The sequence below is a fragment of the Molossus molossus genome, unplaced genomic scaffold (assembly GCF_014108415.1).
Source record: "Molossus molossus isolate mMolMol1 unplaced genomic scaffold, mMolMol1.p scaffold_m16_p_15, whole genome shotgun sequence".
In the NCBI taxonomy this organism is placed as follows: domain Eukaryota; kingdom Metazoa; phylum Chordata; class Mammalia; order Chiroptera; family Molossidae; genus Molossus; species Molossus molossus.
Window position 1 is genome coordinate 18,273,779 of NW_023425350.1, and position 15,821 is coordinate 18,289,599.

General features: G+C 47.3%; 1 protein-coding gene across 1 annotated transcript in view; it reads right to left on the reverse strand.

Annotated features, from left to right (window-relative positions):
- Nucleotides 1-15,821, reverse strand: part of ALK (ALK receptor tyrosine kinase) — a 594,344-nt gene that overhangs the window by 42,760 nt on the left and 535,763 nt on the right. The window contains exon 12 of the mRNA XM_036262276.1: nt 2,826-2,988. Within this exon, the coding sequence (XP_036118169.1) occupies nt 2,826-2,988 (163 nt within the window). The remainder of the gene's footprint in view (nt 1-2,825; nt 2,989-15,821) is intronic.

The following is a 15,821-nucleotide window of genomic DNA, read 5'->3' on the forward strand; positions in this document are numbered from 1 at the left end:
GAAAAAATGTTACCTTGCGGGTGCTGTGCACCGTGTGGTTAGGCCTACGATGTACTGAACATGTACAGACATGTGCCCCTAACCAATACAATGTGACAACTATCTGCAAGCATTCCATGGTCTTAGGTACTGTAAGTAATCTAGAGATGATTTAAGCTAAACAGAAGGATGTGTGTAGTTTACATGCAAACACCATGACCTTTCCTGTAAGGGACTTGCGCAGCCTCAGATTTTGGTTTCCACAGGGGGTCCTGGAGCCCATTCCCCTTGGATACTGAAGCATGACTGTATCTGTCACAGCCTTTAATTGGTTAAAAAACAAAGACTCAACATCAACAACAACAGCCCCAAACCAGTGCTTTTTGGTTTTGATGCTTCCATTTTGATGCGGTGCTATCTCAGGCCATTTCAACAGAGTCCGCAGCTGAAAATGTCCCTTTTACCGCCTGGACACGTCATGCTGTCCTGCTTCAACAGCACAACGGCTCCTTGTGCACGTTTCCAATGAGCGTCCAGCAGGCCGCTGGGGGCTGCGAGCCAGACCCAGGATCCCAAGGAGAGAAGTGCGGACGCTTCTCTGCTGGGCTGGGCTCTCCTCAGGGTGTGTGGCCACACTGGCAATTCACCAGATCGGAAACCTGGCTCACTTAGACACGGCTACACTTAACAGCAAATAGGAAGCCCTGGCCGGTTTGGCTCAGCGGTTAGAGCGTCGGCCTGCGGACCAGAGGGTCCCGGGTTCGGTTCCCGCTAAGGGCACGTACCTCAGTGGCCCTTTGTCCGCAGCCCTGGTTGGGGTTGTGTGAGTGGCAACCAGTCGATGTGTCTCTCTCGCATCAATGTTTCTCTCTCTCTCTTCCTCCCTCCCGCTCTATCTGAAGATAAATGCAAAAATGTCCTTGGGTGAGGATAAAAAAGGAAAAAAAAAAACAACAAATGGGAGAATGCATTAATTGTTATTTAATAGTGCAGTGTGTCTGGCAGGAAAAATCTTTCAAACATGGGGTCTGTCTGAGGAAGTCAGAAAAAAGCTGTCGGTAGCAGGAAGGTCAGAACCGACCGTCTGCGGGACCGATCTGTTCCTGGCCCTGCTGTCTCTGGTCATGTGGCCGGGGTCTGTGGCAAAGCTCCTCCGACTCCAGGTTCCTCGTATGGACATGAGGGAGTCAGTAGTAACACCACCTCATTACTAAAATGAGCAGAGATACCCAGAGGATCTCAACAAACATGTATCCCCTTCTCTCCAGGAGCCCTTTCGTCCTGCTCGGGGACAGTGGCTGATCCGTGGAAATTTAGCCAGGCAGGAAGGGGAGGCCTAGCCCGCTTGGGGGGAGGGGTCAGTGGTGACATGTGTCTTTGTCCATTTACTGGGAATGTGCCGGACAAGCAGCTAATCTGATTGTGGCCAAACCTTGTTATGCGCTCCTGCCCAGAACGTCGTTTGAAAAGCACTTAGGGCTCTCCCCGGAATGCTTTTACCCTGAGGTCACAGGAGCGGGGCTGCCACGGAAAACAGGGCAACGGGAGAAGCCTCTTGTCTTCCCAGAGGGCTGAGGACATGCTGGGGGTCGGGGGCTGCAGGAGGGGAGGAGAGCTCACTTCCCACCGCATTCAGCCTCTGGGGACATTCATGCCCAGGATGGACTATGATGCTTCCGTGTTCAAACAGCCCAGCTGTGCACTGGAAGGAGCCACCGTGGGGCTGCACCTCGGGACTTCTGGGGCTGGGGGCGATTTCTGGGCTGTGGGAGGCCCCTGACTCTCTGGGCCTCAGTTTCCTCATTTGTAAACTGAGGGCTGTAGCACTGCCCTTGCCCATGTCGTCCAGCTGTGTGAGGACCACAGTAAGTCTGACCTAACTCCGTGCTTCTCAGGGGCTGTGTCACCGTGGAGCTTGTTAGGAATTCTTTTTTTTTTTTTTATATCCTCACCTGAGGACATTTTTCCATTTTTTGTTCAGACAGAGCGGGAGGGAGAGAGAGGAAGAGAGAGACAGAGAGAAACATTGACGTGAAAGGGACACATCGAGTGGCTGCCATCCGCACGACCCAACCAGGGCCGGGGACAAACTGCAACCGAGGTACGTGCCCTTAGCAGGAACCGAACCCGGGTCTCTCTGGACCGCAGGCTGACGCTCTAACTGCTGAGCCAAACCAGCCAGGGCAAGGAATTCTTATTTTTGGACTCCACCCCAAAACTACACAATCGGACGGTCCATGAGTGGACAAGACAATCTGTGTTTTAACCACCCTCCTACCACTCCGACACCCACTCATGACAACCACTGGCCTAGGTTCTACCATTAGCTTTGCCCAATGACCTCAAAGTGGCCCAGGGGAACCGGGCCTCCCTCCAGCCTGGCCTTGCTCCAGGGGAAGACCGGGGCTCGGGGCTGGACACGGGACAAGAGTGGGAGAGCAGCTACTTTGCTCGAGACAGTGGGGTCCCAGGGAAGGGGGCTCAGAGACCTGAAGATCATCTTTCACATGTATCATGCTTCAAGTAAGATGCAAAGAAGAGCCCTTTATAGTTACAGTTACTCACAGGAAGGATGAGCAGAGTCTAAAGCTAGCTCATGCATGTGTATCATCTCCACAGAGTCTGTGGGCCCCTTGAGGATACAGGACGCATCTCATCGCTGCCATGTTCCATTGCCTCAAATCTCCCATCTCGGGTCCTTTCACCCTGCTCTGGGCCAGAGTCTGTGGCCTCTAAACTTTGGCGTGCCCCCCGGGTACCCTGGGGACATGAACCCATGGACAGGACCCCAGTCTTCTTCAGGGGGCGAATCTGCCCCTTGGCCTCCCCCCCTCGCCCATACGCACCTGTAGGTGTCGGTGGCTGGCACCTTCCAGGTCTGGATGCCCCGCAGTGGGCCCTCGCTCCCCACCACCACACTCAGGTTGCTGTTCCGGTAGGCGTTGTTGCACTGGGCCTGCGTGGGGCCGTGGGGCCCACTGGCCCCGCACGTGGTGAACAGCCAGTGAACTGTGGCACAAGAGGAAAGACAGTCACTCACTGGCCTGACCCTCCTTCTCTCTGGGCCTCCCTGGGCTGCCTCCGGGCCGCCTGCTCCGTGGCCCCAACGTTCCAACGTGGCACCGAGATGGGGCAAAGACTGCTCAGTCCCTCCACCCGGAGCACGCTGTTGAGGATCAGCCATGTGCCAGGCTCTGGGACAGAGGAGAGATGGGTCAGAGGAGAGATGCAGGTGGAGCGGACTTGGACCTGGGCATGAAGAAGCTCACAGCCGACTAAGGGAGACCAAGAGGGATGCCACCAACCACCACATGGGGCAATTGAAAAAAATCCTGGGAGAGTTCGAGTAGGGTGAGAAGATCCCATTCGGGTGAGGCAGGCACGGGCAGTGGCTGGGTCAGCTCCCGGTTCCTATCAAGTCCAGCAGCGCTGGGCCAGCAACAGACATTTCACCTGTGCTACTGTGACTGCACCTAGCCTGTTCCCAAAGATTGGCACCTTCACATAGGGTCCTCTTAGCTGGGAGAAGACCGAAAGGGTCAACTAGACACAGAGTCAGCTCTGTGACCCCTCATTGGCCCAGGGACCCAGGACAGGGGTGGGATTAGGAAGCCTTGTAGGTTCGGCTGGCTAGTGTCTTTGTCTGTCTGTCAGGCCTCAACAGGACTCCGCCTCCTTATTCACAACAATTTGGGTTTATAAATGCAATGAAAACAGTGTACAAAACAGGGAAGGAAGTGACCTGGAGTACCCCATGTCCTTGGTGACCTTTGGGGGTACCTCTGGAACACTGGGCACACCTCAGCCCCCCCCCCCACCGGGCCATTTCCTTTCACACTTTGCCTTTGAGCCAGGCTGCATCTTGGGGAATCGTCAGAGTTCACATTGGCCAGAATTCTAACATTTTTATAACCTATACAAACTTTTAAAAACTGTGCTCTTGATTAACGGCTTTTACTTCAAATACAAAAATCTCATTATAAGATTAAAGACATTACTTCCCTTTAAAGAGATTAAGTCAAATTCCACCTATAGGAAATTAGGGGAAGATTCATTTGGGCATACATAGCTTTGTCCACTAAAACGTTAAAGTGAAATTTGGGGGGCAAACTTTCAAATTATTTAATAAGGCAAAAGTGAAAGGCTACTTTGGGCTGTAACTATAAGCCAGCCGACTGGGTTACGCTGGGCAGTCTCGCTGACCTGAACGCTGGGCAGTGGTGGTGGGTTTCAGTGACGCTGGTCTGGCCCCGAGGTCAGGAGACGCACGTTCTGAGTGGGGCCCCCACGCGTGCGGCTGCCCCACACTGACTGCTCAGCACTTTCTTCTACTTCATTTTTGTCTAGTGAAGATGTTGATTTCCATTTGGTTTCTGAATGTTGTTCCAAAGGCAGAAGGTGATGAAGCCGTTCATCTTTGCTGTGAATGTTAATTTTCTGATCTATGTGTATTATAATGGGGGTAACCTGTTAATTCAGAGTTAATTCTAACTCTTCACTGAAGGCGTTTTAGCAGAAGAGCTCTCTGCCCAAATCCTACGTGGGCTGTGCCAGGGGTGGGTGGGGGGCAGGGGGGAGTGAAATGAAAAGGGCACAGGCTTTGAAATCAGCAAGAACCCCTGGTTTGGGGGCAACGTCATCATTGATTGTGGGACCTGGATCGCGTTCCTTCATCTGTAACGGAGGCTGGGTTGGCATTAGGATGAAAGGAAGCAAAGGGTATGAAAGGTCATTGTAAAGTTCAAACTCTCAGAATGTGAGCTGTGTCCGCGACTCCTGCCCACACCCAAGCCTGGTGCTGTTGCAAACAACAGGACATGTGGCCGGGGGGTGTCTGTGAATAGGGATGACCCTTCCCAGCAGCTCGGAGAATGTGCACTTAGTGAGCTGGGGCTGAGGATGGCGCAGGGGAGGAAGAAGAGTTCGGAAAAGAGTTGAGAGATCGACTCCGCCCATGCTCTCTAGCCCCTCGGAGCCTACTCTGCAGGCCCAGTCTGTGCCTACAGTACGCAGCCCAGCTCTGGGGACAGCCTCAGCCTCATCAGTCTGGGTGGAAGCACGGCAGTTCATTTAGTTAATTCAGTCCTAGAAATTAAAGAATATATGTGTATACACACACACACACACACACACATATTTAAAAATTATATATGAATATATATTTCATTTGATCATATAAGTGTGATATAATATAATGATATGATATGATATGATATGATATGATATATATATTTCCCCTTAAGCGTGTGCCAAGAAAGCAGCTAAGTGTGTGCTGGGCCCCTTGCCTGAGCATCTCACTGTCAGCAGGACTCACTTCTAACTTCAGCCTAAGTGAACACGGTTCTGAAGGTTCTAGACATTCCCAGAGCCACTGGGCTTCTACTTCTCGGCTGGGTGGAGCACCTGGTGAAGTGGGAAGGGGGCCATGGGCTTGGGAACCACAGGGCCAAGTTTTCTCATCCTAGAGTTTGCTCTGGACGAACTGCAAGACGGGGTAACTCACGTACGTTCTCTGAGACTCAGTTTCTTAATACAAACAAATGGAGATAACAATACCTACTGCTTAGACTTCTCGTTGGTGTTAAATGAGGACCCAAGCAAAGTGCTTAGAACAACATTGGGCCTTAGAGAGGATCAAATGTCCTCAGGGAGGAGCCTGGGTTGGGGGCAGGGAGCGGAGGAAGGCTGGCTCTGTCCTCTTTTCTTACTTTAAAAACAAAATAAAAAAACTATTGTGTTAAAACTCATTTATGAAGTTTTATCTTGTTATTATACCACACACCGGAAGCCTAGTTTAATATTCATTCACATCTAACTTGTATAAAGAACCCACAAACATCAACATACTGATTGGTTATAGGCATTTGAGTAAAGAAAAATCCATTAAGCTCTTGGTTTCATTTTAAGTATACTGCAGAACCCTCCAAGAAGAAACAAATCAATTAGTAATATACAGCACAATGCTAAGAAAACAGAGGCTAGACAGTGATTGTACTTGTACGCCTGTTGCTCAGCCATCTGCCCTGCTCAACTGAATGCAAAGAAAGTAAGTTCTCAGCTATGGCTATCACTCACACACGAGGGATCTGCCCGATGCTGAAGGCCTCGGTGGTTGTCCACAGGAGTACTCAGTGGCTCATGAGGCCCTTTCGTACCGTTTTGATTCTCATCCTCAGGACTGAAATTTACCCTTTTCTGTTGACTGAGCTGAACTTCTTGGGACCTGTGGCATATCAAACCATTTTGAGGGCCACCACAGATCCCATTAAATAAAATCAGGACCAAAGTCCAAGTAAATATAATCATTTATCATTCATAAGGTACATAACACCATTTTTTAAATTGCAAATTAGAGCCCTGGCCAGTTTGGGTCAGCGGTTAGAGCGTCGGCCCATGGATCAGAGAGTCCCGGGTTTGATTCCCACTTAGGGCACGTACCTCAGTTGCGGTTTGTCCCCGGCCCTGGTTAGGGTCTTGTGGGTGGCAACCAGTTGATGTGTCTCTCCCACATCGATGTTTATCTCTCTCTCTTTTTCCCTCTCTCCCTCCTGCTCTATCTGAAAATAAATGCAAAAATGTCCTCGGGTAAGGATACCTCGGGTGAGGATAAAAAACAAAAAAAATTTAAATTGGAAAAAATAACCCTTTTTTTGAATACATAATGAAAACTAATAAATTATTCTCCTTATTAGGATGAAATAAAAATAATGTACATATTGTACCCATTATGAGGGTAAAACATTTCAACTCTTTAAACAACAGAGCAGCGCCCCCTTCTGGATATATGATCAATGCCCGATTATTGCTTTCTTTTTTTGATAGCAGTTGTGGAAACTTAATGCCTAGACTCATTTATTTATTGGGAGTTGAAAAATAAGGATATTCAAATTAAACCTTTTCTTCTTATTTATCGATTGAAATACACTTATAAAGAGATGCTTCCTCTCATCTACTATTGGTTACCCATGTAGAAAACGCATGATAAATGCTCAATTCTCCTTATTTTTAGTTTTCAAGATAATGAATCCTCTATCATCCTCTAAAGTTGATCAATTAGTTGTTTATGTATGATATAAATCCTTGAGTTTAAACATATTTTTTGAGTTCTAATTAACCCCTATTTTCCTTTAGAAGCTCAAAATGTCACATTTTTGGACAGTGGTAAGCCTCTCGAGTTATTTTGCTTCCTTGCTATCTGGCATGACAAAATGTGCCTTGCCTGACCTGGGTTCAGCCATTTTCTCCAAGCCTTTGTGTCTTTGGAAAAAAGTATTTTAATTGCATACTCTGAGGGCTATAGGCACTTATTGCTACTGGGTTGGTGATTGTGTCTAGGTTTCTTTAGTGACAGAGCTAGGAAATATATATGTGTGTGTATATATGTATATCAGTATAAACATACACATATATGAAATACACACATGTTTATGACAAAATACCTCATGAGCTCATGTTGATACTTCCAATTCAAATTCAGGTCTACAGAGTTTTAAATTAAACCTCTTCTACATTAATCTATATATTTTTTTCCACACTGATAATCTTGGTTCTCAAGAACATTCTAATAGAATTAAAATATCCTATAATTACTTATTTACTTTATCCTTCATTAAACACACAATAGTATAAGAGTAACAATACTATGATAGCACCATCACTATAAAAACTAAGATCTGTTAAAAATTTTTTTATATATGTGCTCTCCATTCTCCTATAATTCCTTGAAGTTGTATTCTACCTACACGGTTTGGGCATGTTGCTGTTATGTATGGTACTCTTTCCTCTCTAGTCCTTAGTCTTACTTCTGTAAGTACTATGTGTTTAATGCTCATATCAGTCATGCTGATGTATCTCCAGTCATTTTGGTTGTATGAAGCTTGTTTACAAGTAGGTTCTTTAGGAAGGACTCAAGGGAGCAATATTCCTTGAGTTTTTGAATGTTGATAATATTTTTCACCCTTGAGTATATTACATGTGCTACTCTATTTTCTTTTGGCATAAAGTATTATTGTAAAAAACTCTGATATAATCTAAACTTTATTCTCTAATAAATCACTTGTTTTTCCTTAGGTGCCCAAAGTGCTATTTCTTTTTATTCGAAGGTTTGCAGATTTTACTAGAATTTTTTTTGGTATTACTCATTCTGGGTCGATATTCTCAGATGCACAGAGTACTCTTTTAATAAGTAATCTCAATAAGATTTTTTTTCTTGGATTACAGCTTTAAATATTTGTTTTGCTTTGCTTCTTTGGTTTTCGTCTTCAGGCACTCCTGTTATTTCTGTGTTGGATCTTCTTCGTCTAGCTTTGACGTATGTCATCTTTTATATGTTACATATTTTTTTCCTCTTTTCACCTTCTACTTCTTGTAAGGCATTAACTTTTGTGTTTGTTTGCTCTTGCATTTCTTCTAATTTAGTTTTTAATCTCTGAATTATTTTTTCCTTTTATTTTACACTTTTTCCTGAGTTCTACCACCTAGTTTCTCATCTTTTGTAATACTGACATGTTATTTTTCATGTCTGGTATTATTGTTTTACAGTCATTTAGCTCATTTTGAAATAGACGGTTATAATTTTGATCTCTTGTCTGGGCATGTCTTTTTGGGATGCTTTCATTTTTCTGTACAGTTGTTATTCTGTCCTCTATGCTCTTTAAAAATTCTTACTGTAATTTTGTATGTGGTTTGATCTTAATACTTCTCCACTGTACACTTTTATATGAAGCTAGTTTTCTAGAACTTTCAGGGTTCAGGAGGTTTTCTAACATCACAGTGCTCCCTTTATTCTTCTTGTTCTTTTAATAAAATATATAGTGTTTTAAAATATGGCAATTTTCTTCCTGATGTTTCTGGCTCCGTTTCTTTCCCCCACTTTTATTTATTTTTGTCTCTATTACCCTATCTTACTGAATACTGATTTCACTCCAGAAAGTTCTCGGCGTGGGCCCTTCCTGGGAAGGAGGCCTGGCGGCCAGACGGCTCTCACTCCTTCGATCGCACCACGGGCCCCTGAGCTCACGCGCCACCGAGCTGGGCAGAGCCTCTGTTTCAGAAGCTGTTTTCCGATTGGCTTTCTCTCACTTCCAGCAAGTACCTGTTCTTCCCATGGGGGTCTCTTGTTCTCAGGTTCGTAAGACAGCCTGTTGCTTCCTTCACCTTTCTCTTCTTCAGGTGTTGACATTGTGCAGATCTTGTGGCTGTTTGCGCTTTGTCCTCACCCACGGGTAGTTTGGGGTTGGAGGGGAATACCTTATCAACATTTTTGTGGCATATATCCACAGACTTCAGATTTGATTTGTGGTTGTTCTGTTTTCATGTAAGGATTCAGAGAAATAAAAAGAACTCTGCTGTTATTGCCATCACTTCTGGATTCCCAGAACCCTTGAAAAATTTCATGGAAGAATCACGTGAGATTATTTGCTATGATTAACCCCTTTATACCGTTTATCTGGTCAGATCCTTACTGCATGTCTATTCCTGGGCTGTAGGGTTTTTCAGATTTTACCTCATTGACATCTCCTATTACCATGGCCTAGAACCTGCTGTTACATCATGTTCTGTCCTTTGTTTAAAAATGCAGTCCAGCCCTGGCCGGTTTGGCTCAGCAGTTAGAGCATCAGCCTGTAGTCCACAGAGACCTGGGTTCGGTTCCCGCTAAGGGCATGTACCTTGGCTGCAGTTTGTTCCTGGCCCTGGTTGGGTCGTGTGGGTGGTGGCCACTCAATGTGTCCCTTTCACATCGATGTTTCTCTCTCTTCCTCTCTCCTTCCCACTCTATCTGAGTAAAAAATGGAAAAATGTCCTCGGGTGAGGATAAAAAAAAAAAATGCAGTCCACTCAGTATAATTTAACTTTTCCCTGGTAGTGCCACCTTAACCAGTTGTTTAGGGCTATTTGATCATCCACTAAATGGCTCCAGATATAAATATTTTATGCCGACACACTTTCTTTTCTCTCTACTGTCAGATGTGTTCTTAGTGTTATGCTGATGTCCTCCTATGTTTAATCAGTTTTATACCCAGTGTTGGGTGAGGGGTGAAAGGGGCCCTATACCTCCCTTGTACATCCGGCTGAGGGGCAGTTAGATGCAGGACCTTTATTTTACAGTTCTGGAGTGTACTTCTATTTTGGAACTTATATTTGGTGGACGGTGGAAGATACAGGAAGTGTGATCTATAAAAGGATAGTACTGTGGTTGTGAACAGACAGGGCTGGGATTCTTTAGGCTGCCGAGCTCAATGTGTTGGTTATAGTGCATTTGTAAAGCACCGCCATCCTCCAGTGAGCTTAGCTTTGTAAACCGTTAGACCAGCAGAGAGGAGCGGAGGAAGAATTGCCACGTTTACCTTGTAGGACAGGCAAGCCAGCAGAAACGATGAACAAGTGCCCTGCGCTCACAGAGCAACCGAGGCTGAGGTGGGCAGCCCAGGGTCTGGTTCCGCAACGCCAGTTTCAGTTGATAGAATTTTCATGTGTTCTGATTTGTTTCTCACACTGAACTGGTTTGCAAGTGCACACACGTGGTCACGTATACATGCCCACCCACACACCTCATTCATTCTTGCAAAGCTTTCTGCTCATTTCTCTCCTGTTTTTTTTTTTTTTTTTGATGAGAAGTTAGAAGGTGGTTAACATTGATAGTTGTAACACCAGCCCTGCCTTTTGTGCTGGCTGTGCTCACACCCACGATCTCTCTGCTCTCACACGGTTCCTGGAGATGGGATGCCTGCAAGGCTGAGGTCTCCTAGGAACCAAGGCCAGCGGCCCTGTCCCTCTCAGCTGGGAGGTTTCGCTGAGAGGACCCTCCCGGTGAGTCAGCTCCCGACAATAGGGCAGGAGTCAGGGCTGCTGAGATAAAAGCCGCTGTCAGAGCTGAATTACCCTAAGCAGCGCTGACACCTGCAATCCCAGGGACCTTTAATGGCTCCTGTGGTCGCTGCTCTGTTGGGTTCTCAGCCACCTGCTCCCCCAGGGAAAGTGCGAGAAGAGAAACACATGCGAGAAGAGAAAGGGCACAGGAAAAACACTGCCCTGAAAGCAGACCTGTAAAATTAAGTTAAGGGACACCTCGGGGCTAATTTGGTTATCCCCACGCTGGCGTCAGGCCAGAGCTGTGTTAATGAAGAATTTGATATGGAGATGGGTGCTGTGGACTCACCCATCTGGCAGTTACACATAATGGATCTGGTTTTGAGAATCAAATGGGAAGTGGTGGTGGTTCAAATCCGAGTGTTGCCACACTCAGGCCCGAAGCGTCACTGCTCTCTGCCCTCATCTGCTCTTGTCCCCAGACTGGGGAGACAGCCTCGTCTCCGGCTCGGCCCCTGGGTTATATTGTGGGGTTTGCAGCCTCCTGCTGTAAGGTGCACGGACTCCTGAGAGGGAGGCACAGTGTGGGGGGCCAGAAGCCCTCCCTGCTCCACTCTTAGTAGTTCTTGCTTCTCGTTTGGGTCTAAGTCAGGAAGGGTGAAATCCCGACCAGGCCTCGGTGACTCTAACACCTCTGGCAGATGGGTGGGTGGAGTTGCAGGCAGCCCAGGTGGTCTAATGATGGGAGCTGGGAAGAAAAAATGTCCTGGCTCCTGGGTCTGGGTCCGGGTCCCAGACCCTCTGTGATGAACTGGAGAACAGAGACACATGAAAGAGGGAAATCCTAACGGCAAGGACAGAACGGGAAGTAGCAGGCGGAGCAAGTAGGACCAAATGGTGGGCTAAGAAGAGAAGGCCCAGTACGTAAGACCAGGGGCTGGGAAAGAAGGGAAGAGACTCTCCTCCCTCATTCCCGCCTGCGATCCAGTCACCGTGGCCGGGGATGCTGTGGCCACGAGGCGGCAAGTGTAGGGAAAAGACCAAGGAGATCACAGAGATATGACCTTGACAGCACCAGGCATTGAACGACCGTCAGCCGTCATCTATAAAACAATTCTCACTGTGGGACAGGACCCTTCTTTGGGCTCCCAGAATTGGCTGGGCCAGTCTTCCATCTGAATGGAGCTTCCTAGAACTCAGCTCTCCCACCTCTTTGCAATGAAAATACCATTGACCAGAGACTCCTGCACTACCCCTCAAACAGCAGTGCCAACCTGGATTGGGACGGGTTTCCAGGGCTTCTTGTGTGGGGCCTTCAGCTTGTCCGTGATGGAGAGCCAGGCGGCGGAGTGCTTCCCCAGCCCAGGCTGCCCCCCTCTCTCCGCCCGCGCTCTGCTGTGTCTCCACTTCGTGGTCAAGGCCATTAGTTTGAGAGAATTGTAGTCGTGTTGTGGAGGGCCGTGGAGGTGTCCCCAGGCCACGCCAGTCCAGGAGTAAAAAGTAGGATCTTAATATTAATAAATTGTGTCATCTGGTTCTGTTCCGATGCCACTTGAAGTAACCTAGGACCCCTCCCTGCACGTTCCCCTCACCATAGCACCCATGCTCTGCCACTGTCATCTCCGTCCCCGTAACTCGCTGCACTACCTTCACATCACCATTTGAGACGACATCATCCATGCACTGTTGTGGTCTGTCTCCCCAGTTAATGTGTAAACCCTATAAGAGTGGGGTTAGTTGATTTTGTTTGCTGCTATTTCTTCAGGACTTAAAACAGTGCTGGTCACATAGAAGGCGGTTAACAAAACTTCGGTAAATGAAAGCCAAATCAAACAAAATAGAAAAAAGAGAGTAGGCCAAATATCAGCCCCCACCCCCACTTGAGTGGTCAGAATGGGGAGCTCATGTATGCTGGGGTACTGAGTGGTCCAGCGGGAACACCTTTGGCCCCTTGGGGAGCAGTACAGGGCGGAGTGAGCCAGAGGTGTTCTGGTAGTACAAATGGATGTTTGTTGAAAGGTATTCTGCCTCTAACCCATGAGTGCACAGCAGAGAGGGGGTAGGTGCTCAAGGAGCCAGCACACGCTTTCCCACACTCATTCACACACACGTATTTGCACGCCCACACCCATACCCACGTCACTGAAATCCAGGGAGCCCTGTGGTCTGTAAGAAAGGCCCTGAATCCTGCTCCTTAGCAGCATGGACACTCCACTGACCCAGTGGTTGATGGAATGGATCCATTGATAGACTGGATGGATTCGTTAGTAGAATAAAGTCACAAAGCCGATTGAGGGAGAAGAAATAGTCCTTTTCAGGAAGCTATTCTGAGGCCTGGGGAGTTTTTCTGGTTTGCAGTTAGATTACTGGACAAGCTTGAGCTGTGCCTTGTTTTCCTTACTTGTTAACATTGATTCTGAAAGAGGATCATTCAATCTGCCAATTAAGAACTAAATGAATAAAATTTGCTCTCATATTATTATGAAGTAACTGTCAATATTCACTTTGAAAACCAAACCAGCCCTCCCAGATCCAATCGCCTGGGATTTGTTTGTAAAATTTCCTGGAAAATGTCCTGGGGTCCCCATTATTACTGAGATCTTGACACATTTAAAAAAACTAAAAGCCCTCTTTCAATTTATATTGATGAATGGGTCCTTTTGGACAACTTTGTAACCCCCACACAAGTCATTTACCTCCCCCAAGTGGAGTTTGAGGACTTTACCTGCAAATTGTTGATCGGTTGGATTGTGAGAACTAATGAACAAGAGAACCCAAAAGGCAAAATACTTTTCCCCCATTTTTTTTTTTTTTAAAACATGGCTAGGTTTAAGAGGCCAGAAACTGGAATTTGCTTGAAACGTTTGCAAAAAGTTTGAGGAAAAACATACCCAGAACACACACACATGTATAAATAAGAGTGTACTGAGCACAGGTTGGGAGGAGGATTATGAATACACTGGAAATTTATAGACGGCAACATATGAAGGATGAGTGCATTGGCCCAGACTGATAATACTGTTCACAAAAATACCATAAAACATTTGACATTAATATATTCTTTTGTACCTTTCAAAGCCTGTTAGAGATGATCTATTTGCTCACTCCAGAGCCAGCTCTGAGGAAGAACTGTGGCAAGCAATTATTACCCCGCTTTGTGGATGAGGACCAACGGGGGCCCAGGGTGCTTGTTCTCCTGAAGTACACAGCTAGAACCTTGGTCTCTAGGATTCTTTGCTGATCCACATACCATCTTGCTATTACCCGGCACTTAGTAGGTGCTTTGTGAATACCTATGTCTGTGGGCTCTGAGATGGTTTCCGATAACCTGTTCCTCCTGGTAGTCACTCTTGCATAATCCCTTCCTTTGAGTATGGGCGAGCCTGAGGGTTGCTTCTAGCTGATAGAATACAGCAAAGGTACTTTTGTGATCATGTCACATAAGCTGGCAACATTCATCTTGTTATCAGTCTCTCTATACAGGGGTGGGCAAAAGTAGGTCTACAGTTGTGAGTGCACAAAACACAGAGTTTATTCTTATATTGCTAATTAATTATTATTATTATTAACCAACTTTTCCCCATCCCTGTATATACTCCCCCTCCCCACCACCACCTTCACTGGCTTCTCCAGGAACTGCCAACACCCATGTGAGCTCGGAGTGATGACTCCTCCCCCATCTGAGCTTTCAGATGAGACCCTAGCCTGGGCTAACACCTTGCTTGTAACCTTATGAGAGATTATGCAGAGGACCCAGCGGAGCTGTGGTTGGTTTCCTGACCCACAGAAACGGATCTAACTGATGTGTGTTATTTCAGCCACTATGTTTATGGTCACTTGTTACAAAATAATAGATAAAGATGGCTATCCGGTCACTCCAAAGGCCCTGCCCAGCAGCCAGTGCTTTCTTTGCCTCCTTATCTTTTGTGTAAGCAGCCGCTGGCTGGCTGGGGGTGGACGCTGCTGGCTGAGGTCTTCCCAGTGCCCTTGGTGATGGCGAAGGTAATTCCACCTCGCGTTGCTTTCCCTCTTTGCAGGGAAGGAACACAGAGGAAGAACCCTTTTGTGACCTACAGTTAGCATTCCAGCCTTTCTCCTCCTAGCTCCTCTGTCCAGCTCCAGGCCCAGATGGATTTAAACAAAATAACATCTATCTGCCCAGGACCACTGAAGCTTTGCTGCAACGAGCAGAGAGCTGGGTGGGCTCTGAGTGGGGGGCGGGGGTGTTGTTTTGCAGGCAGAACCAGCAAGTCTGGGAGAAGGATGATAATTGAAAGTGGACTTCCCGAATAATGAGTGCTTAGTGCACTGGCGCTGATGGAGGGGCCTTCTGTGTCCTGCTAGTCTGGATCTTAATCAAGCTTGCTGAGACCGGATTCCTGGATCACTGATTGTCTCCCACCTGTGTAACCTGTCAGTGAAATGGGAGAAAATGACTCGCTTCCTCAGATCGGCGGCAGGAGAGGAAGACGACAGGTCCTCTCCGTGGCTAAGAGGGGCCCTGGCACGCTGTGCAGGTGTTTGGTCTTCATTTGCCATAACTCCAACCACTAGCCGGTAGTGTTAGATCAGAGGTTTGTGAGGTGTCTGGAGTCTGTCTGGGTCGGGCAATGCTACACTATTTCCCCAGGGGCCCAGGGTCGGGCAGTTCTAAAGTAACACTACTGATGTCTGGCGTTCTCAAAGAACACGGATTTCCTTTAAGAAAGGGTGATCCGTTCAGAATAATTTGGAAAGCGCCCATCTTGGAGGGAGAGCCTGTCACCTTCCAGGGCAGGCGAAGGCCGGGCCACGGAGTGGGGATCCCATCCTAATTCCAGGTGTGCCGGACTGGCAGCTGGGGCGGGGAGCAGAGACTTTCCTGCGCTGGGGTAACAGTGGCTTCATCTCGGGCGTGAACCCAGCTCTGGCTGGTGCAGTTCCCAGCTGCAGGCCCCGGCACCAGCACAGGGCTCTGCCCAGAGCAGGCACAGGCACAGGCCGTTTAAAATAAACTTAGCTCTCTATGATTTATTTATTTATTTTTAGAACTG